Source organism: Acromyrmex echinatior, chromosome 12 (genome assembly GCF_024713525.1).
Source record: "Acromyrmex echinatior isolate Ae372 chromosome 12, ASM2471352v2, whole genome shotgun sequence".
In the NCBI taxonomy this organism is placed as follows: domain Eukaryota; kingdom Metazoa; phylum Arthropoda; class Insecta; order Hymenoptera; family Formicidae; genus Acromyrmex; species Acromyrmex echinatior.
In genome coordinates, this window is record NC_141863.1 from 9,208,855 (window position 1) to 9,232,340 (window position 23,486).

The 23,486-nt window shown below is 34.2% G+C and overlaps 1 protein-coding gene and 1 long non-coding RNA gene across 3 annotated transcripts; one reads left to right on the top strand and one right to left on the bottom strand.

The window, feature by feature from the left end:
* Positions 1 to 2,219: 2,219 nt before the first annotated feature.
* On the top strand, positions 2,220 to 22,842 carry step (cytohesin steppke). 2 transcript variants are annotated; one of them, XM_011051353.2, is made up of 6 exons: positions 2,220 to 3,143; positions 14,918 to 15,523; positions 15,784 to 15,895; positions 17,812 to 18,042; positions 18,150 to 18,219; positions 19,636 to 22,842. In XM_011051353.2, exons 1-6 carry the CDS (start codon positions 2,922 to 2,924, stop codon positions 19,721 to 19,723), a joined length of 1,329 nt encoding a protein of 442 aa, XP_011049655.2. In that variant the 5' UTR covers positions 2,220 to 2,921; the 3' UTR covers positions 19,724 to 22,842. The 2 variants fall into 2 exon arrangements, with proteins under 2 accessions (XP_011049655.2, XP_011049657.2); XM_011051355.2 differs by having other exon boundaries at positions 2,242 to 3,143; positions 17,815 to 18,042.
* On the bottom strand, positions 5,304 to 13,391 carry LOC147907818 (uncharacterized). Its single transcript, XR_015546850.1, has 2 exons — positions 10,385 to 13,391; positions 5,304 to 9,841 (listed from the first exon to the last, which is right to left on the bottom strand). It is a non-coding gene; the product is annotated as an uncharacterized LOC147907818 (long non-coding RNA).
* Positions 22,843 to 23,486: the final 644 nt, after the last annotated feature.

Genomic DNA, 23,486 nt, shown 5'->3' on the forward strand with positions numbered 1-23,486 from the left:
TTTAAATCTATAAGTTAAACAAGGATGCCCATGTCGTATAAGTCGCGATCTAAGCGATGTAATCATGCGCTGTTAGCCATGTTTTTATAGATTTCTGTTTTCTCTTGTAGGCTTGCAAGCTATATGCAGACAATACAGAGTAAAAGTGAATACGAAATGAAAATATTCGTAATTATATTTAAAAAATATTCATTCAAATGAAATGAAAAAATATTTATTTGTTTCTTAACGAATAGAAAAGAAATGTATTCGAATGAATATTGTCATTCATTTTTTATTCATTTATTCGAATATTAGGTGTATTCATCGGACACATCAATAGATAGAAAAAAATCACAACGCGCTCTCACTGCACTTAAAATAAAAATCTTGTTTTCTCCTATTTCTATTCGAAATTCGAACAACACGCTCGTTGCTTCACTCGTTCGTTCACGGAATCTGTGGATATCAAAACAAATTCGTAGTTCGTAGCGGAACGTCCGTTTAGTACGCGATTTGCCGCGATTGCGATACTATATCGTGATTTACGATACATAAATACCAACCGTTTAGACAGTAAATATCAAACGAAAGGAATCTATAAGGCTTCGAATAAGTTTTATAAAGTCGTTGCATGGTTTAACAGGTTTACTCGGGCGTCAATGACACGAAACTTGTACGCGTTTCGAGACAATTGGCGCGGATTCGGGACACGCTGGTTGTGTTGTCTAACGTTTGGTATGCGAAGCAGACGTCGTCGACAGGTGATACGATTATTAGTTTTTCAAAGATGCATTAATTTACTAGATTTCTACTCGTGTGGTAACCGACGGTGCCGATTATCAAGTTACTATGTATATACTCAGGGTCGATAACGAATAGATTATGTATGCGTGTAAGTAATTAACTTGACTGATCGCTGATTCAACATTCTTAACAACATCTGACGATTTAGATAATTATGATTTCAAATCTCTACTTTATTTTCTCGAGCGAATAGTTGCGAAACACATATACATATAAGAAGTTGAATTTGTGCGCGCGCGATCAGCTATTAGACGTTTCTACAATAAATGTGAATTATGAGTTATGAGACATACTTATGTCAGTTATAAATTTCTTTCTTTTCGATCGTTTGCGTAGCAATCTGCTATGTTCACACGGATATCATTCGAAGGGGAAAAAAGATGATGAATCTCAGAAACTATTATTTCGGAAAACTCTAGGAACACATCCGGCCACAAGGAAATTAATAGCGCAATAGAATATTTCTAATTGAGAAATCTTTCCAGAAATTTCATTATGTATAATATAAAAGAGACCGATCTTTGTGTGGACGGTAACGTTGATAACATTGGAAATGAATGAAATTGATTGCGCGCACGCAAAGATTAAAAAGATAATTTTCATAATTTATTCTGCAGAACTGTTCAAGCGTTCAAGCGTCTATAATAAAAATGTTACGCCAATGATATGTATCTTTGCGATTTTTATCCAAGTCGCGGTGATACAGCTGAGTAAAGTAACTTAAGTTACTTTAGATAATGTTTTTGTATAAATGCAGATATGTACTATTAGATACTATCGCAGGGTGACGCAGTAATTCCCCAGTAAAGAGGAAGCAGAGACGTGCAGCTGACTATTAGCTGACACATCTATTTCGTACTAACATCATTCAACGACACCAACGTCATTGACGCGCCCGCCTTCCCTTCCCTTTCCTTCCGTTTCGTTCCGTTCCGTTCCATTTTTTCATCGAATGACAACGTAGATACGCGAATTGCGAGCACGTAAACGATCTTTTCGCGACCAATCTTGTGAATTGTATCACTTATCGCGCTCACGAAAGAATCAGAAAAAGAGAGGGGGGGAGGGGGATCATTTGACCGACTCTGAGTCAATTCTGAGTCATTCAATTCGACGCGACGATATTGTCATTGACGTTGTCAAACTATTACGCACGAATTTTATCAGATCTCGAATAATCTGATATGGATCTGTCAGATACGTACAGTGAGAAAAAAATATAATTAATTTTAATAAATATTTAATTCAATACTGCCAATTAAGTATTTATTTACAGTAAATAAATGTGTAAGTATATGTGTTCAGTAAAAAAAAGACTGTTAAATCAAATTAACATTTCTATCAAATAAATATATCTTTATATTTAATAAATATTTAGTTGGCAGTTAGTATTCAATTAAATATTTATTAAAATTGACTATATTTTTTTTCAGTGTTAGACTCGTTGGAGATACATTAATACACAAATAATAGAAATATTTGTACGGGACAGTTAATCGCGCGACCGCAGCGAGGCGCCAGCGTGCCTGATTCGTACGGTGCCCGCCAGATTCCAGAAGCAGAACCGTCCAACCGTCAGAACACTCAGAACTCGGAACCAACCGCAGTTCACCGCAGTTCACCGCAGTGGCTAGTGGCTGCCACTCGAGACTTCAGAGCAGTGCCGAGACCGAGTCGACTCGAGTCACACACGCGATTTGTGCGGGTCGCTTTCGCGCTTGAAATTTGAATGCGATCTCGACGCTAGTCAACAGCGCGTATGCGTGTACGCGTAAGGAATTTCACTTTCTCACGGTGCTTTAGACGAGAATCGAAAGAGACGGGGTGTAATTGTAGACGATAGGGATTAAAGGTACGAAAAGCGTCGTCGTCGTCTTCGTTGCGTCGTTGCGCCGCACTCAGGTCGTTGCACTTCCGACCGCGTGCTCTACGTGCTCTATGTACTCCGCGACCTTTGCACCTCGTCTATTTCTCGGCGCGAACCCGAGCGATGTCCGATCGTAACGGGGAGTATGGTGAAGAAGGCGGGATTGGCGGGAAGCCTTCGCGAAGCGAATATCGTCTTTTCGGCGGGAAGACGGAAAGAGGCAAGTGAAGGCGCGGCAACTCGCGACCGGGTGACCGGGTGACCGAGAATGATCTTCACCGGCAGATCTGTAGACGGCCTCGACGAGGTGCGAGGCGGCAGTGGTGCGAATGATATTCAGCAGGACGGTGCCACCGGTGGACGCCGAGACATAAGCGCCGTCGCTATCGCTGCCGGATGGTTCTCCAGTTTGCGGAGACCCGGCAAGAGGAAGAAGAACTGCCAGAAGCAAGCTAAGAGCGCCTGGGACCTCACCGTATTATCCACCACGGTCAGTCCAACACGGAACAGCAAGGCCGTCATTTCGTTTCATTTCCATTTTCCTGCCTCAGTCATTGTTCAATTTTTATTTTGTAGGTACACATATACGCTTTAGGCGTAGAGGATTTAATTGAAAGAATATCAGGAATATCAAGAATATAAAAAATATTGACGCGAAAACGATTGAAAACGATACGCCTAAAGTCCCGCGATCCTTCAAGGTCGACTCGCCAGATTTATTTCTAGAAATTCTACATCTATCGTTCGCAGCTTAACCGCGGCGCTGCGTCGTCGAACGTTGTATTCGCGGGAATAACGGTTTCGAATTTGTTCAAGGACGTTGTATTCACCTTGAGAAAATAAGTACTTCAAACTTCAAATCTACTGATAATAAAAGTCAATACGTGGTCAAATATTGAAACGAGAAAATTTCCTAACGGCAATTTCCCAACTCAATTCATGTCCATGTTCCACTTGATGTTCCGACATTACTGTACGCGAGCTTTTGGATCTCTTAATATTCACTTTATGCTCCTTTATCCTTGTTTTAACTTTCCTTTTAATCTGACCAACATATGAAACATCGCAATCGAGGCAACTTATTTTATATACAACATTACAATGTTCCATTATGTCTTAACTTATCCTTACCTAATCTATTGATATTTAATAGACTTTTGTCAATTGCGAAAGAAATAAGAGTCACATGCGCGCGTACGTTGTAATTTTTCAAGTAAGAATGACATTAAAGTTTTAAACACGTCGCGCGTAATAAGATATCGCATAATATTTTCAAGTTTCGATAACAATTCGTTGGCGTGAAAATCAAAATGACAATTCAAGTTACGACCTATAACATCATAACATCCATATATGACTCGTCTAGAAAGACGAAAGTGAAGAATCAAATGCGAGATAGATGTTGATCGCTTCTATGCATATACTAACATGTTACGTGAATGTAAGATTACGTGTATAATGAGAAGATGGAATTGAAGCCGTCTGACAATTGCCGGGTGATAGCAATCGCGAAAATACATTTGTCGAATATTTAACGTAAACGTTTATTACTTTCGTCAATAAGGTAATATCGCGCAAGCAACGTCATGAATTGAAGAGGCTTATTTATAGAAGAAACTGAGACGGGGACGCACTAGGTCGCGTCGCGTCGCGTCGTAGGTATAATATAACGTGGTAATGATATACAGCAGTGATGTGCAGGCCGTAGATCAAATGATAGAATTAAGTATATACACTTCTCTCAACATGACGCGATTTATCTCGAGGATATAAATAATTAAAATTAAACTACGGCTCTCGATAATCTCGGTATATAGTTACATCATCTGAGGAAAGCAACGAACTGAGCTTTCTCACCCTTCTTTTTCTTCTCCCTATTTAGTCCTGTATGGTAAAAGAAATTAGCCAGGTCAGTGATAGATTGAACCAACCGTTCGAATTCAATGATACGATGACACGGGCATATAGCGATATGGAGCGAAAGTAGATCGATAACTTACACTTACCGCGTACATACGCGTAACGCTAGATTTAAATAGCCTACTTTGACACTCTTTCACCCGAGGTGTACGCATTTACCCGCTAAGAGAGATAAATATAATCCCTGTACGCGATGAACGAGGCGAAAGTTTGACCGGCTCGACCCATATACTTGTTCCTGATTTGTGAGCGTGAGCATGCGGTTAAGAAAAAGTATATTAGGCAAAGTGTAATCGCGTAGATCAAGTCGTCTATGCAAATAATTGTTGTTAAAACGAGAGAACACGTAAGTGTTGTAAATACTAAAGTCTATATACTCCATGTCATTTGCCAAACAGAAAGAAAAGCAATATACGAAATGAAAACTAGTTAGTGATTTGATGAATATAATTATAATGGCGGATGGACCATTTGATCTATTTCGCACGACGATTAATTTAACGCCGATTAAGTGATGAATTAGCGAAAAGTTAATTGCGGCTCTCGCTGGTGATGCTGACACCTTGTTCCTAAATAATCGCGAGAAATATTTGTCATTTAGAATATGATATATACTTATACGTCTATATCGATCATTACCGCGAATAATAGAAGCAAGCATAATAGCATCTTAGAAGGCATTAGAAGTTAAAATCAATGTGCATTGTTAGACTAATCAGCAATTCGTGTGTTTTTTTTTTTGCTTACATCTTAATTTTATTGTTAAGTTGATTGATTTATCAGTGAAAAATATAAAAAAGCTCATCAGAGCCTACATCAGCTATTCGGATACACAGAACATTCTTTATTTTTGTGTGAATGTAACAAAACGAATAAAATAAATGTTTCGACCCTTCAATTCTTTATCAATATAAAATATAAATCGAAATTACATAAGTAATGCAAATTCCAAGCTGATGATTCCCGACAATTTAGTTCGTTCTTCTTTATCCAAATTTGATTGATTTATATGTATAGAAAGAATTTCAGTTCATCTAGGTGCAGAAAATTATTTTATTTGGACTATCAAAATAATTATATAGTCGATTGCTAGAAAAATTTTTCGCAGCACTGCAGTCATAATTATGTTCCACATAATGATTTTCAAATTTGTATCTAGATCAATTTTTAGAGGTTTTTTTTTTAGCAAAATTTTCATTCTTCCCACATGCAGCCACGTTCCCAGCATCATTATCGTGCGATTAATTTTAACAATACGATCCCGTTCTCGTTCTGCGCATTCAGAACTTTGTTTTTCACATTCTTTCATAATAATCAGAAAAAGACGTGGCATATAAGTGGATAACGGATAACGGATTTGTCGTGAAACCTTAAAAATTTAAGTCATTGTCCGTTACACTCGAGTAATGAGAAAAACACTTGTATGCTTTCGCGTTTTGCGTGCGTTTCTTCCGCGAATTCATAACTCTTGGATTGCAGCCAAACACTCATTGCAGTTTTCTACGACTCGGAAAATCCGCGTAGCATTTTGAACTAGTCCGTCCATTTCTTCACTGTAACGCGCATCTATTGCGCTCTTCTTGGAGGAAAGAAAGAAAAAAAGGGAGTTATCATCTTATCATCCAGGTTTATAATCAATCGTGTTCATTAGTCGTATGATTAGTCAGGAATAACGAAACGAAACTGTATGTTTTCGTTTAAGTTATCGGTTTGAATAAAAATGGATTATCGTTTGGTCTGTGAGCTTTGACCATGCGATTTCACGAAATAAATTATTTTATGATGGTTTTCGTAAATTTTGCACATTTTTAAAACGAAAAATTTGTATATTACATTACATTACATTAAGAGTAAAAATAATCATAAATTACCTACAGTGAGTGCAAAAAGTATTTATACAGAGAAAATATTTTTTAAAAAAAACTTTATTTTTGAAAAGTAAATATTATCCAGCGAAAAATGAGTCATCGAATTGATGTCGAATCGATATCGATGATTTCAACACTAATTGAACGTTTAATTGACGATTTCTTGATGGGTAATTAACAATTTATTCATAAAAAATAAAATAGACTGTACGTTTCTTAAAATTATATACCAAAAAGATGTGTATTAATTATAGAAAATATATCATTTGAAAAGTAAGCGAAAATTAAAAATTCTATTGTTTGGATCCTCAAAAAGTATTCATACAGTCGAGAAATTTAGCTTCTAAAATCAGGAATACATGCAAAGCTCGTTTGCTTATGTTAAAATATATTCATTATATAAAATTGCTAATTAATATTAATTTATTTTTTACAAATAAGACTTTTTTTATAAAAAATTTCCTTGTACGAATACTTTTTTACTCTCACTGTATATATTTGCGCATTATTGTAAAACATCTTTAGAGTATAGGTAGATACACATACTAACAATATACTCGTAATAAAACATATAATATTTAATATTTGAGAGTATATTTGTATTTTTTTTTTACGCAACATGATGTATATACATCAAATACATACGTATTATATATTATTATGTGTAGGCCCAAGCAGAATAAGTCATCATGATATCAAAATGATATCAAAATGATCATTAAAAGTCATTTTTTAATCATTTTCGATTCATTTTAATATCAGTTTTTTTAACGTGACTTGTTTTGCTTGAGGATGCATATTATATTTATCGTCAGAATTACTCGTAAAAAGTTTTATCTATATTATTTTCTTTACAAATATTTTATACATTGTGATAAGAAAATTCTTGTTTCTCTTATTTATATATTATATAATACATACATCATACCATACGAATAGCTATTTCCCATTCAAATTGGATTTGAATACGATTTATCGTATCGGATTCCAAATATGTATTTATACAACAGTAACACCTTGTTAAGAGTTTATATTAATCGCGACAATGGCAATACGATATAACGAAAAACGAGAATGAATGTCATTATAAAGAACACATGTTCGTAAAACACAATTAGTTTTCGAGACAACGCTCAGCCCAATGTAATGTTAAATCATCGCACAGGCATGCAATTTGTTTGCGTACGGCTTTCATGACGCAGACTGGTTACAAAACTTGTGTATAGCATATACATCTAACTTGGTACCAACCGGATAAAGTAGCATCTAATCGAATGAGAACGGAAACTTTCGCTCTTCGTTTAACCGATTAGTTGTATCGTCACGATACTGAAATTAAAGGAGACACGATGAACAGTATATAGATTATTATGTGTATTGTACGTAAACGTTATTCTTTCAGAAGATTTACTTGCATTAAATTTATCGACACACGCACGCACAGCTATAAAATATTGTTTTTCTCAAACAATTCCATATAGGATTTTACAATCGGCTCAACACTGAGCCAATACTAACTGCTATAGTTCCGGTAAGTATAATTAGAGCCTAAAAGTAGCTAAAAGGTTACAACAGGTTTTTTTTTCGATGGGTTTCGGAATGCAGCTAATCGAACCATCAGTTCTTATTCATGGATCGACAAATAAGAAAAATTAGCAATCACTCAGTAAGTAGGCTGCATTCCGAAATCCATTTTAAAAAAAGTTGCAATTTTTTAGGCTCTGACTATACTGATTAACAGAATCTTTGCCGTTAGTCGACAATCGCGTTGACTAAGCGTTGATTTCATTGTAACTGTTGGCGATGGCTATATAGGAATGTTTCATTTTCTCGCATGTACGATATAATCGACACTAAGCAATTTTAACAAATATACTTTTCTCTAAAAGTAAAGTTACAATAATTTTCATCGATATCATTGATATCACGGTCATTTTTATAAAATTAAGATTATTGTTGTACATTACAATACATAATTTCTTCAAAATATGTTCAGCACATCTATGAAAGAACATTCGCTAATAGGCTGCCTACTCTCGCGTTTGTTCTATGATACGTGAATGTTTAGACTCACCGATTTAGAAAGAAACTGGTAATGGATATAGCTTTCCTTGCTGTTATGATAATTCATATTTAGCTTAATTATCATTAAAGTAGTCTATTTTCTGTTATAAAAGTAGAAAAATTTCTTGACGCGATGAAGTTTGCATTTATGTTCATTCAAGGAGGAGTCAAATGTTTCGAGACGAAACCAAAAACGCTTGTATGTACATATATACATCCTTAAGAAAATAGAGGAAATACTCTGTATACGTGAAATACAATATTTCAAGTAATATAAAGTCATCTCCGCGTACTTTTGACGAGTCGTCGTATCCTTCGTATTAATATGAATGAATGCCCTTTACTTGATCCCATTTCGCGGAAGGAAGTTTGTTGAGTAGTAGTGCTGAACTTTCGATCGATTGTACAGGACGCATACGACAGAAATAGAACGGAATAAGGCAATCATTCCGCACAGAACGGACAAAAGGGACATGAACATAGGTTGATTATGTACGAGTCGTTTGAAAAGAGGACTGCTTTTCTTGTAAAATTTACAATATAAATGTTGTAAATGATGAAGAGATGATGAGAAGAAATTTGGATAGGTTGAGAATAAAAAAAAGAATAAAAACTTGACGCAAAATTATTAGTATTGTTCTGTAAGCGTTAAGAAAAATGTGATGAAAATTAAGTTCAAGACGCGTTACTCTTAATGAATTTTGATCTCTTTAACATCGCAGAGCACGAAATATATATAATGTGCAACTTGGTTTCGTTAGAAGCATCTGAGATGATTCGCGATTGGAAGTTTCAACTAGTATAATTGTTCGCTCGTATCTCGTTTCGATGATGACAAAGCGATAATTAGCAACGCTAAACGCTATCTTACGTCATTGATCGTATATGATGTGACTGCGCATTCGCTGTTCTTTTCGCTATATCTCGCAAGGTCATTGTAAAGATTAATTTTGTTTGGATGAAATTTTTTAATAATGGACTCGAAAGAATTTAGATTCGAGGAAATGGTATCGAAAGGAAGTTTCTTTCAGACAGCGAGTTATAATATATTATAAGAGTTATAATTTCTGGGTGCATAAGGCATACCGGTTTTTCACGCGTCGTCAGCGGCCTTCCTGCCGTGAGACCGGATGCACACCGCGATAAGTACAAAAGAAACGCTACTATACCTTACAGACAATACTACTCAGGGCCGACTAGCAGAGACGACTAACATAAGTTATCGTCCTTGTTGTTATCGCGACGACCCATTAACGAGGCTGATTGGTGGACGATGTTAATGCACGACCGCTTCCGGTCGACCCTTCCTTCCTTTTTCCTTTCTATAGAAACGATTCTATACAGAAAGAGATTTCAACGTAGATACACTACGTCTATACATGTCTATATAATTGTCAAACTCTACTATTTTGTTAACTTTGAAATTTCTTCCGCCAGTTTGAAATATACTAAATAGTTCGAAAATGGAACATAGCTGACTCGCAAATATTTTCGTATTGACAGATAATTCGCGATAATGCGACCGTATAATATATCATTTCATTTCCTAAAACGTGTTCCTATTTACTTGCAATGTTGTGGATAAATGCATCGCGTAGTTTGCATACAATATGAATATTCTAGCACCTTTTGATTCTGTAAAATTCGATCTTATTTATTTACGTAAAAAAAAAAATTGAAAAACGTGAAGAGAGACATCGGAATTCAAAAGATATTGCAGATAATTCGCGTTCGTCGCTCGCAATCACTCGTGTAAGCCTACATAATAATCGTTACGCGACGCTACGTGCTTGTTAACACCTTTAACACGTTAACGTCTTTAACTCAACGATTGTTGGACATGCTCGCGAAACTCTGAAAGAGATACGATCCTGCTTACCGGTATTTACGGAATGTACGTTGAACTGAGGCACATGGTGGGAAACAGGCGGACAGTGTCGACCTGTCGACCGGTATTCGAGTAAAGCAGGAAGCCGCTGTTGCACAGCGAAAGAAACCATGCGCACAACATCGCGTCATTTGGATTATTATACAATATATTTCGATATACGAATATACATTTTCCAGTCGAAAATTTCGAGTCATTGAATTTTTCGTAATCATAAGAATTGTATAATAAGGTGGTCCTTCTTTACTCTTGAAACAATTTTTTTTCGAATTCTTTCCGCGACACCCCTCAAATGGTTCCAATTCACACAAAAATAACTCCTATCAAATTTCAGCTCGATGGGACAACGGGAACTCCGACAGCTCGTTAAACATTTGAGTTCTCTCATATTACACTCTTAATGATTGATTTTTAAGCGTATTTACACAAAAATCTAAAGGACTTTTCTTTTTTTTTAATATGTTTTTAATGTGTTTTTAATGTGTTTTGCTTTTCTACATCGTTTGAAATCTTATACGTCTCATTTAAACAATTAGGAGTATTGTTAAAGATTAAAAAATAAAAGTAAATAATTAGTGTAATACGCCGACGGATCTTTCTTTTTTGACATTTGATTATTTTTCTTCTATTATCATCTAAAATTGTGTTCCAATATATATGTATATATAGATAAATAATAAAATACATATAAAGAAAAGGCTCAGTAAATATGAACAAATGAATTATAAATGAAGGGGTTACAAGCTAATATATGAGAGAAATATATGAGATAAATAATACTTGTAAAATTTTAGATTACAAGAATTGTGCTGATTAATGAATGAAAGTCTGTCTGAAAAAATGTACTTTTTTAAAATTCTTTTATTGATTTTTTTATAATTTATATATTATAAAATACAACGATAATATAAAAATATGTTAACTTAGCTGTAAAATTAATTTTTTTCTAACAACTGCAATGATTTTAAAAAGAGTTTCTTTTTTAGCATCTGGAAACTGATGGTTTGTGATAGTCGCTAACAACTTTTAATAAAAATTATTTTTGTTCCTCATCTTTTGTTATTTTGTAATATAATCGGTAATTGGGTTTATTCCCCATTCTACTGTGTCATTAACAACTTTTAAGTTCTTAACAATATGGAATTTTTTTTAAATGATCGTTTGTAGCTCAGGTTACAGGATCAAATTTTTTGTAAAAAATCGGAATTTATATTAAGAACAAAAATAGCCTTAGAACAAAAATGTTTTTGTATTACAAGAAACAAATTTAGTAATGTATTGATTAGGGGAGACTGGGGTCAGTTGATTATAGAAGTAAGTAGAATAATCGAGGCTACATTAAAAACAAAACACGCGAGACACACGTAAACGTGTCTGAGCACGTAGCAGCGATTGCCGCTAAGTCTGTAACATCTTGTTGCGAACATATCTATGATAGAAGTTGTCACAATTTTAAAAAATCGTATACCTAAGTAAATATTTTTATTCTTAAAGTTTTTGTTTTACAATCGTATATGATTGTCTAAGATATTTGATTTCTACTTGGATAGTAAGTTAAGTTCTTACTTGATAAAGTTCAACAGATTTTTTTTGTTTATGTGTTTTTTGTTATCGTGTGTTATTGTTAATGTTTTTAAAAAATAAATGGATGGGGATAGTAAACTAACTATAACTGTAGTTAACAGCTGTATAACTTATTTAGTGACGACTCTTATAGTACTTACTCAAAATTTTATTCCTTTAAAGAGATTTTCCTCAGTGGTAAATGTTATAAGTTTAATTCCCTCATGTTCAATCTCGAAAACTCATTCAACGTGTTTTTGCACGAAATGAGCAAATTTTGCAAAAAGAAGCATTGTTTTTTCCTGCGAAGCGAATGTTTGCGTTGCTAAGTATTTAAAATATATTTTTATAAAAGTTTTATTAATATGTAGCCAAAGATGTAGCTTAAAATACATTAATCTTTATTTTAATAATCTTAGTCGAATTACCCGGTCCCAGCTAATTGAATCAGATGAAATGCATTAGAAAAATGCATTTTTTTCATATTAATTTGTCCTTATTATTAAAATATTATTAGATAGTCAAATGTATGTAGTAACTGGAATGTAGAATTCATTTTTTCGATAAGTCTCTTAATTTCATCTGTAAAAATTCGAAATTGGAAAATGAGTCTATTAGCCCCGACCTTCCCTACTGAAGGCCGTCCCTTAATTACTGAAGGAACTCCAATTTTTTACAAACTGGTCCTTCAACCTGATCTACAAACGAACATTTTAAAGGATTCCATATTATTAAGAATTTAAAAGTTGTTAATGACACAGCAGAACGGAGAATAAAGCTAATTACCGATTACAGCAATATTATAACAAAGGATGAGGAACAAAAACAATTTTTATTAAAAATTGTAAGCGACTGTCGCAAATAGTTTCCAGATGCTAAAAAAGAAACTCTTTTTAAAATCATTGCAGTCGATAGAAAAAAAGTAATTTTACAGCTAAGTTAACGTATTTTTATATTATATATGTAGTTGTATTTTATAATATAATATATAAATTATTTTAAAAAATCAATAAAGGAATTTTTATTGGGAGTACAAATTAGTTCGGTCCGTTTTCCAAAAGATGGCTCCGACTGTTGTGAATGGTTCATAGTGACAGCTAATTTTGGCGTTTTCAGAGAGGTTAGACATCTGCTAATAATATTCAGTTTATATCGCTTTGAGTTTCATACAAAAACCTTGATTTTTACTGTGTTTGAAATGTCAAATTTTGTGTTAACCAAGCAGCATTTGCGGGAGGTTCTAATTTTCTGCTTTAATTGGAAGAAAGATGCAGCTGAAGCCCATCGAATGCTTGTCGAAGTTTATGGTGACACTGCTCCAACTGATAAATCATGTAGGGAATGGTTTCGACGTTTCAAAGATGGAGATTTCAGCGTTGAAGACAAGCCTCGCTCTGGACAGCCAAAAAAATTCGAAGACAAAGAATTAGAGGCATTACTCGAAGAAGATCAGAGTCAAACGCAAGAGGAGCTTGCAGAATCATTGGGAATAACTCAAACGTTTCTACACGATTGAGAGCCATGGGAATAATTCAAAAACAAGGAAATTGGATGCCTTATGAACTGAAACCGAGAGACGTTGAAAGGCGATTTTTGCGAACAGCTGATTCAAAGACAACAAAAAAAAGGTTTTTTGCATCGGATTGTGACTGGAGATAAGAAGTGGATATTCTACGACAACCCCAAGAAGAAAAAATACTACACTAAGCCCGGTCAATCGTTGCCATCGATCTCAATATGAACACCAAAGCCGAACATTCATGGTTCGAAGATCATGCTCTGTATCTGGTGGGATATCAAAAGAGTATTCTTTACTATGAGCTGCTGAAACCTGGCGATTCCATTACGGGCGATCAGTATCGGCAGCAATTGATTCGTTTGAGCCGTGCATTGCGAGAAAAATGGCCGGAATACGAGCAAAGACATGATAAAGTTATTTTTCTTCATGATAACGCTCGGCCTCATGTCGCCAAAGTCGTAAAAAAATATTTGGAAACGTTCAAATGGGATGTTTTACCGCACCTGCCGTATTCTCCGGACATTGCTCCTTCTGATTACTGGTTGTTCCGAAGAATGCAGCACGTCACCGGTTGACTTCTTTCACAGAAATCGAAAATTGGCTCCAAAATTGGATCGCCTCCAAAGACGAGTCATTTTTTCGAGATGGAATTCGAAAATTGCCTGAGAGATGGGAAAAAGTAGTATACCAATACTTTAATTAATTTGTTCATTCATTTTGTTTTGAAATAAATGCATTTTTGAACACAAAAAAACGAACCGAACTAATTTGTACTCCCAATAAAAAGTACATTTTTCAGACAGACTTTCATTTTATTAATCAGCACAATTCCTATTCTTGTAATCTAAAATTTTATAAGTATTATTTATTTCGTATATTTAACTTATAACCCCTTCATTTATAATTCATTTGTTCATATTTATGCCTTTTCTTTATATGTATTTTATTATTTATCTACACACATACACACACACACACACACACACACACATTGGAACAATTTTAAATGGTGCCCTAAGATAAATAAATAAATACAAAAAAGGAAAGATTCATCGGTATATATATTGGAGTTACACTACTTATTTATTTTTATTTTTTAATCATTAACAATTCACCTAATTGTTTAAATGAAACGTATAAAGTCTCAAACGATGCAGAAAAGCAAAATATACATGTTAAAAAAAAATAAAAAGTCCTCTAGGCTAATTTTTGTGGAAAATGCGCTTAAAAATCAATGTTGAAAGTATAATAAAAGGGAACTCAAATGTTTAACACATTTTGAGGGGTGCCGCGGAAAAAATTCGAATGTCGAAAAAAATGGACCTATTGTATAACCGATGTTGCTAAAATGTTTAAAATATTAGAAATATTCGAAAATATAATAATAAAAGTTTAATTTGACAATCGCTTTTACAATTTATTCTGTACGATTTGTTTTTTAGCAATTAAAAGATGAATTGGGCGAGGTTGTGGCAGAAATGGAGGCGATGGAGGGCGGCGGACTTACGGCCGACGAGACTAAACCGTCCAACAAAGCTAAGCAGATGTCGATCGGCCGGAAAAAGTTCAATATGGATCCTAAGAAGGGTATCGAGTACCTGATAGAGCACAATCTCTTAACACCGACGCCCGAGGACGTTGCTCAGTTTCTTTACAAGGGCGAGGGCCTTAATAAAACTGCGATCGGTGACTATCTCGGTGAACGACATGACTTCAATGAACGCGTGCTGCGAGCTTTCGTTGAGTTGCACGACTTTACCGATCTCATATTGGTACAAGCCCTACGTCAATTTCTCTGGTCGTTCCGACTGCCCGGCGAAGCACAAAAAATCGATCGCATGATGGAGTGTTTCGCTCAAAGGTACTGCCAGCTAAACCCAAATATCTTCACCAATACGGATACTTGCTACGTGCTGAGCTTCGCCATCATCATGTTGAATACTTCATTGCATAATCCAAGCGTTAAAGATAAGCCCAGCGTAGATCAATTTATTTCGATGAATCGAGGAATTAACAACGGTGGTGATTTGCCGCGGGAACTGCTTGTGGTAAGTACACTTTCGGGAAAGACTAGAGATGTTTTTCATTTGATGAAACACATGTTGACACAATTATCTAATAATTATTAATTCTTTATTACGCATTGAATGTCAAGAAAGGTAAAATGATATTTGTGTCGAATTTGGTTGTTAAATGGAGAGAGAAAGCTATTATATTTTTTCTAAGATATATTTTTTCTCGTCTTTCAGTTGAGAATTTTCTTAACACACATTTGTGCTTAATCAAATATATTTCTATCTATTTACAGAGTTTATACGAGAGTATAAAAACTGAGCCTTTCAAAATACCAGAAGACGATGGCAACGATTTGATGCACACCTTCTTCAATCCTGATAAAGAAGGCTGGTTGTGGAAACAAGGTAATGACTACTTATATTCGACATGATTTTTCTAGTTTGACTGCATTCCGACGGTTTTCGTTTTATCTTCGGACGCTCGTGTAAAGACCTGAAATAAAATTTGCGTGTTATGCAGATTTGTGTGTGTATGTATGTGTGTACGCGCGCACGCGCGTGTGTATGTGTATTATATATACAGGGTGTATTATATATACAGGTGTCCCATTTTAAATAATGCATTTCTCGAAAACTATGGTAGATACGGAAAAATATTTTAAACAAAAGTTGTATGATTCGGAGGAGGGGGGGGGGGATAAGAAGGTATCATTGATTTGACCTTGGGGAGCGTTGTCAAGACCAGATCACGTCGATTTTTTAAATGGAGCTCCCTATTTTTCATTACATATTCTTGTAGCTTATCTCGAGAGCTTTGCAGAACACTATAATAAAGTTATTTTTCATTGAGTACTTTTCGAATTATAAGACTCGAAAGTTAGCCGGCATTAGCATTACGCAAGATGTCTGACCGACGACTAAAACCGCTTGTTCAGGATCATGTCCTGAATAATATTAGGTGTACAAATAAGTTTCCGCCGTTTTTTATCAAAAATTAAGCACTTATCGTGAAAATACGTACATAATGTTTTATTGATGTAAGTCAAAATGTAAGTGCAAGTTCTTTTTGCGTTTGGCACGAATCTTCATTCAATAATGCTTCCAATTCCGCGTCTTCATACACTTTCGGCCTTCCGCTATGTTCTTTGTCTTCGACTTTGTCTTTAAATTCACCGTTCTTAAATTTTTGAAACCATTCACGACAACTTCTCTCACTTAAGGCAGCCTCACCATATGCTTCTACAAACAATCGATGAGCCTCAGCTGCAGATTTCTTCAAATTAAAGAAGTAAATCAAAAGTTCCCGCAAATGACGCTTATTCGGCTCAAAACTCGGCATTTTCGCACAAAAAAAAATATATGATGCTGATACAAAATCGCTAGTATTTCAAGGTTATGTTGTTGACAGATGTCCTTACGATATAATGTTTTACATTAGACAATTTTAACCATAGCTTACTAGTGGCACCGTCTTTTGTTAAACGGCGGGAACTTATTTGTACACCTATTATTTGTCAAGATCAAAGCCATTGGAATTTGGAAGCTGTACTTTTTTACTTTTATTTTAACGTAAAAATGAATTTTTAGTGCAAAAATGAAAATAAGATTAAGGAATAATTTCCAGTGGCCTTCAAGAGGTTTTAGCCGTCGATCGGACACCTTGTGTAATGCTAATACCGGCGGTACTGTAACTTTCAAGCCCTATAATTCGAAAAGTACGTAATGAAAAATAACTTTATTACAGTGTTTTGAAAAGCTCTTGACACCAGCTATTAGATTCTGCCATCAAAAATAGGTTCCATTAAAAAAAATCAATGTGACCTTGGCGCCACCCAAGGTCAAATCAATAGTACCTTCTTATGTCCCCTTCCGAACCATACAACTTTTGTTTTTAACATGTTTCCGTATCTACCATAGTTTTCAAGAAATCTTAATTATTGTAAAATGGGGCACCTTGTATATATTGAGTCATCTAAAAATCCGCGGTTTTTTGTCACTAGATGGTGTTGATGGTCAACCCATCTAATGACAAAAAACCGCGGATACTTTTTAGATGACCCATATATATATATTGTGTGTGCGTGCGTGCGTGTGTATACACATACATTTCGTTTCACGAAAGTTTTTGACATAATAAGAAAAAAGATAAAGCTCGATATTTCGTAGAATATTCTTCAATTTTTGTCACATTCATTAAAAGAACGTTTATTCTTACATTGTATCACTTTGTCCTTCTGCTGCCCTGATGGAGACAGCAGGTAAATAACATCTCTATGAAAATTATAGGTTCTTAATTCTATATATTTCGTATTTTATTGTTACAGGCGGACGTTACAAGAGTTGGAAGAGGCGATGGTTCATATTGAACGATAATTGTTTATACTATTTCGAGTATACAACAGACAAGGAACCACGCGGTATCATTCCGCTAGAGAATATTCAAGTTCGAGAGATTCAAGACCGGCACAAACCACACTGTTTCGAATTGTATGCTGCTGGTTCCGAGTTTATAAAAGCATGCAAGACTGATAGCGAAGGAAAAGTCGTCGAAGGTACGATTGCTTAAAATTTAATTTAATTTAATCAATTAACATAAAAGGATCCAACACATTATACTTATATATTAATCCAATATTTGTTTACAATTATTTATAATTAGGGAAGCATACGGTGTACCGAATGTCTGCAGCTACTGATGAAGAAAAAGATGAATGGATCAAATGCGTGCGGTAAGTTGAAATGACAAATAAATTATTAGGGCAAGTTAATAAGTTTTTAGAAAATCTATCAGAGGGCACTCGCAGTGTCATGTCACATTACTTTTTGACAAGCATCTTTCAGTTGATTACTATCAAATTTTGAGTGGAATTCATCGCGAATTTCATTCTGTAGACGATTAAAGCGAACAATCTGTATTTTTTACAAAATGGAACAAAACGAGTTTCGTGCAGCGATCAAACATCTACATATGAAAGGTTTAACGCCGAAAGAAATCAAAGTCGAGTTGGATAATGTTCGTAGCACATTTGCACCAGCGACTGTATACAATTGAGTGAATGAATTTAAACGTAGTCGTACATCCACATGTGATGTACCTCGTTCGGGACGTCCAATTGAGGACTGCTACGCCAGAAATCATCGATAAAGTCCACGATATTGTTTTGACTGATCGACGAGTGCGCAAGCTTGTTGAGGCCACAAGCATATCACATGGTACAGTGATTTCAATTTTGCACGAACAATTGGATATGAAAAAGCTATCGGCAAGATGAGTGCCGCGTTTGCTCACTGTGGACCATAAACGCGACCGTGTGACGATTTCAAAACAATGTTTGGAGATGTTTCAACATAATCCAGATGAATTTCTTCGTTTCTTCTTCGATTCATTATTGTGGACGAAACATGGATCCATTATTTCATACCCGAGACGAAGAAACAGTCAAAACAATGAACTTCACCGAGTGAACCAGCTTCGAAGAAGGCGAAGACCGTGAAATCGGCGGGAAAGGTGATGGCCACAGTTTTTTGGGATGCACGCGGTATAATTCATATTGATTACCTTCCGTCGAAGCAAACGATCAATGGCGATCAGTGACGCAGCCTTATTGGAGGCTGTTTCAAACACCGTTTCAACAACATTTTAAAGGAAAAAACGTCCCTATTTAGCGAAGAAGAAAGTGCTCTTCCATCAAGACAATGCACGGGTTCACAACGTGCCTGGCACCGATGGCCAAATTCAACGAATTCCGCTACGAATTGCTTCCCCATCCAGCATATTCGCCAGATTTAGCCCCCTGCGACTATTTCTTGTTTCCAAACCTGAAGAAGTAGTTCAGAGGAAAGAGATTCACCACCAGAGAGCAGCTCATTGTCGAAACAGAGGCTTATTTTGAAGGGTTGGACAAATCATATTATTCGAACGGCTTGAAAAAGTTGGAGAATCGTTGGATCAAGTATATCGAGCTGAAAGGAGACTATGTTGAGAAATAAAAATGAATCGATCAAAAAAAATGTGTTTTACTAAAAACTTATTGACTTGCCCTCGTATAATTTTACATACTTATATTTTATTGTTGCATTCTTTCACAGTAAAGTATAAAGTAAAATTGTGTAAAAATTATTCAAACATTATTATTCATTTCCAGACAAAGTATATCGCACAATCCTTTCTACGATATGCTGGCAGCACGAAAGAAGAAGGCACAAAAAACAAATGTACATTCGAAGAGTTAAATGCTGCCACGAGCCGAGTTTCGAGAGAAATTCGGCGGATGAGAAGACTGTTTATTCGCGATCCACGTACGGTATCGTTGAATATAATCAAATTATTGATAACGAAAATCCATCGAGAAAGAAAATGCCGAAAGTGTTATGGATTATGTTAGACAGTAGTTATCAGGCAATGGTGCCGTGATTATTAAACGCTCTGTGTTTGTACATATAGAACGAATTCTAATGCCATATAGCATTACTGTGGCATCGTAAATCGAATACGAAATATAGAATCGGCGCAATGTAAGATGGATATTTAGACGAACATTATATTAATGACAGTATGATTATACGTCACAACATGATGCGATGCTTGATTGATATCAGTGTAAAAAGAATCTTGCGCTAGAGAGGCTTAACTCTATTTCCATTAATTTAATGGATAAATTGCCTCTATATTCTTTCTGCAAAAGAGAATGATACAGATATGATTTTGCATATATTAGAAACCGAAATTTTGATTGTAAATCGAGTAAATGATAACTGTATCGTATTAACATCAAAGTAATATGTGAGCAAGGAAATATCGGCTTATTTCACTTCAAAATTGTTCTGATAAAAGCGCTGAAAATTAACGCTTTTAATACACTTATAATGTCACATCTGGCAATATATTATGTGAGAATAACTTGTGTAGGAAACTATAGTGGAGAAAACGGAACATTCTTATTTTTCGGCAGCTTTAAGACACCATTGATATTCTACGTTATTTCAGGAAGATAATATTCAAAATATTTTGTATAAAATACAAGTACTATCATCTTGTATCGTGCAAATGAAAGATAAGCCGTGATTTCCAATTATATATAAAAAAAGCATAAAGCCGAGGATAACTTCATGTGATAATTATTCGTATGTATTTATTTAAACAAATATGTACAAAATAAAACTAAATGATATGTTTTCTGAGCATGAGACAACATTATTTTGGATTAGTCATGCTTGTACAATTTATAAATATATCTATTTATCTATCTATCTATATATATATATATATATATATATATATATATATATATATATATATATAGAGCATGATTAGCCTGCAACTTATAACAATGTTCGTTTAATTGAAAGGTTATACTGTAGTATAAGTACATATAGTCTAAAAACGGACACAGACGCATATGAACTGCGTGCATTTTAGCATAAAAAATTCAGTGTAGTGATTAATATACGTAGAATACGGTCAAAGTCTCACTAAGTGCTTAGAAGCATTTGATTGACCAATTACAGGAAAGAATTTTACGAATTGATTAATCAAAGAATTCAAAACATTTGTGGTATTATGTTGACCGTGTTCATAGTAAACGTCTTGGTAAGATCTGGTGGGAACCTGCAACTCCATTAATCTTTACTTCTCTTCTTCCCCCTCCCACTCCCCCTAAAAAAGAGAAAAAAAATTAAGAGAAATTAATAGATTTTATACAAAATATATATATATATATATGTGTTGTATATATGGGTGTATATAAAATTTATGTTACGTTACATATAGCTCTCTTACATCATTCTCTAATAGGAATAATTTCATATGGAAATATCCGTGATTACATTATGTTTCATAATGGAAATTAAATTTGTAATTTCTTCGCGACTTTATATTATCTTTTTATCCTGTTGCATACACAGATGAAAAATTAGTGACAGAGAAGCAGGTGCCTTTGAGATCGTCAAGCTAGTCATAATAGCTGATCCGTCATATACGAAGGATTCGGAAAAAAAAATACTTCTTTGCTATATGCAAAGAAAGCCAAACATCGAAAACGCCTTATTATATGATACGTTAGATAGTGAACATTTCAAAAAATGTAAAACAAAGTAGGGCGTAAATTTTGTAATGTTGTTCCATTCTTGAAGAGACATAGATTCTATCTATCGCAATAGAACAATTTCTAATTGATAATGAATTTATGAAAAGGAAAACTTTTTATAACAGTACTGAAAATGTACGTAAAAATGATTTGTAGTTATTTGTTTTTTCCATATAGGGAACATTTTCAATAAGTCTGTTTAATATTTTACTGCAATGTACATTCACATGCCTGCCGATATAATCTCGAGATATATTCTCCAGATATATTTCTTTCATCTCTGCTTCCTAATAGCTGCGAAGACAATAATATTATGTTATCAAAAAGCTGATACACACAAATGATATAATACGTGATAAAAATGGAACAATGCAAAAATGGAACAATGCGTCTTTTTATATTGTTTATAATAAATTATGTCTTCACACGCGGTATTTATCGAATTGTGTTATAATTCTGTATTGTAATTTACTTTTTAAAGATAATTAAAATTGATTAATTATTTATGCTAGTACATAGATTTTTATAGATAGTAATTTACAGATAGTTTGATAAATTATTTTGTTTTTCTTTATTAATATGTTGTCGATAAGAATATTTTATAGGATTATATAAATGTATATATCATAGATTTATTGTTAAATAGGCTATCTCACATACTTTCTAAAGAACCGATATATATATATATATATATATATATATATATATATATATCTTATCTACGTAGTTGGAATTTTGATCTGATAAAATATGTTGCGATAAGTCTATGACATATACTATACGAACATTGTGTACGTACATACACATAAACACGCGTGCGTACGTGTGTGTCCAAATTATAAATTATAAACCTAGCTGTACAAAATAAAGTAAAATTAGTTAGTCTGTCCCCTTGTAATTAAACTTGTAATTTTCCTCTGTATATTTCGTTGTAAAGTACAAAGATGATATATGTAAAAGAACATTAGTAAATTTTATTAGTACTACTATGTATTAGCAAAATAATTGATCGAATTTAAGAAAGTGTATAAAGAATTGTATTTTATTAGCATAGAATTTGTACATTTTGTTGTATATTACTTAATAATTATCATTATATACATAATTGATCATATATTGTATTTAGCAAGCAAATGTGTGTATTAATTTAAATATAATTAATAAATTTGTTTCTAGCAAATATATATGTATATATATGTGTGTATGTGTATGTATATGTATGTTTCACACATATCGTTATGAATAAAAATCTTTTTTAAAAGCGAACATACACCTGCAATAACTTTCTCTGTGTGTAAATATATCTATATCTCGAATTCAAATTTCAGATTAAAGTTTCGATTCGATTTGGAGTAATCGATTGTCGTAACTCGATTCCTTTCGACTGTAGGCTAACTTTCGAGAACTCGAATCGAATTAAACGAAAAGAAATAAAGAATTGTCTCGGTTCAGATTTGACTTGGTACCCGCAAATTTCTAATTTTAGCAAAATGATCCATCTTGAGTCGCGTTCAGGAATGCACGCCGAGTGTCTCCAAGTATCATTCTATCCTTGTTATTCACTGAATGTTGAACAAGAATAAATTGATATCTCCTGGACTTGGCACTCGGTGTGTATTTCTGATATTTCCGAACGACGCAGCCTTGGTAGAAACCAGAAACGTTTAACCAAAGAATTAATTTGCAATTTGTGTATGCAATATATGTGTTATGAAGAATCTATATCTCAAAATTTATTTCTTTTAGGTTTCGTCAACTTTGAACGATTCATTTAATTTTTCTGTTTTTTATACATATATTAATTTCATAAGAGCATGCATTTATAGAGAACTGCAACACCATTTTTCCAAGTGCGTGCGTGCGTGTGTGAGTGTGTAAAGGCATGCATGTACAGAACAAACAAAAATCAT

What these genes read in the sequence shown, in the direction of transcription:
- step (XM_011051353.2), top strand. Translation starts at nt 2,922, where the DNA reads ATGATCTTCACCGGCAGATCTGTAGACGGCCTCGACGAGGTGCGAGGC. An exon ending in TCACCGTATTATCCACCACG is followed by an intron (nt 3,144 to 14,917) that starts GTCAGTCCAACA and finishes TTTGTTTTTTAG; the next exon opens with CAATTAAAAGATGAATTGGG. An exon ending in AGGCTGGTTGTGGAAACAAG is followed by an intron (nt 15,896 to 17,811) that starts GTAATGACTACT and finishes ATTTTATTGTTA; the next exon opens with CAGGCGGACGTTACAAGAGT.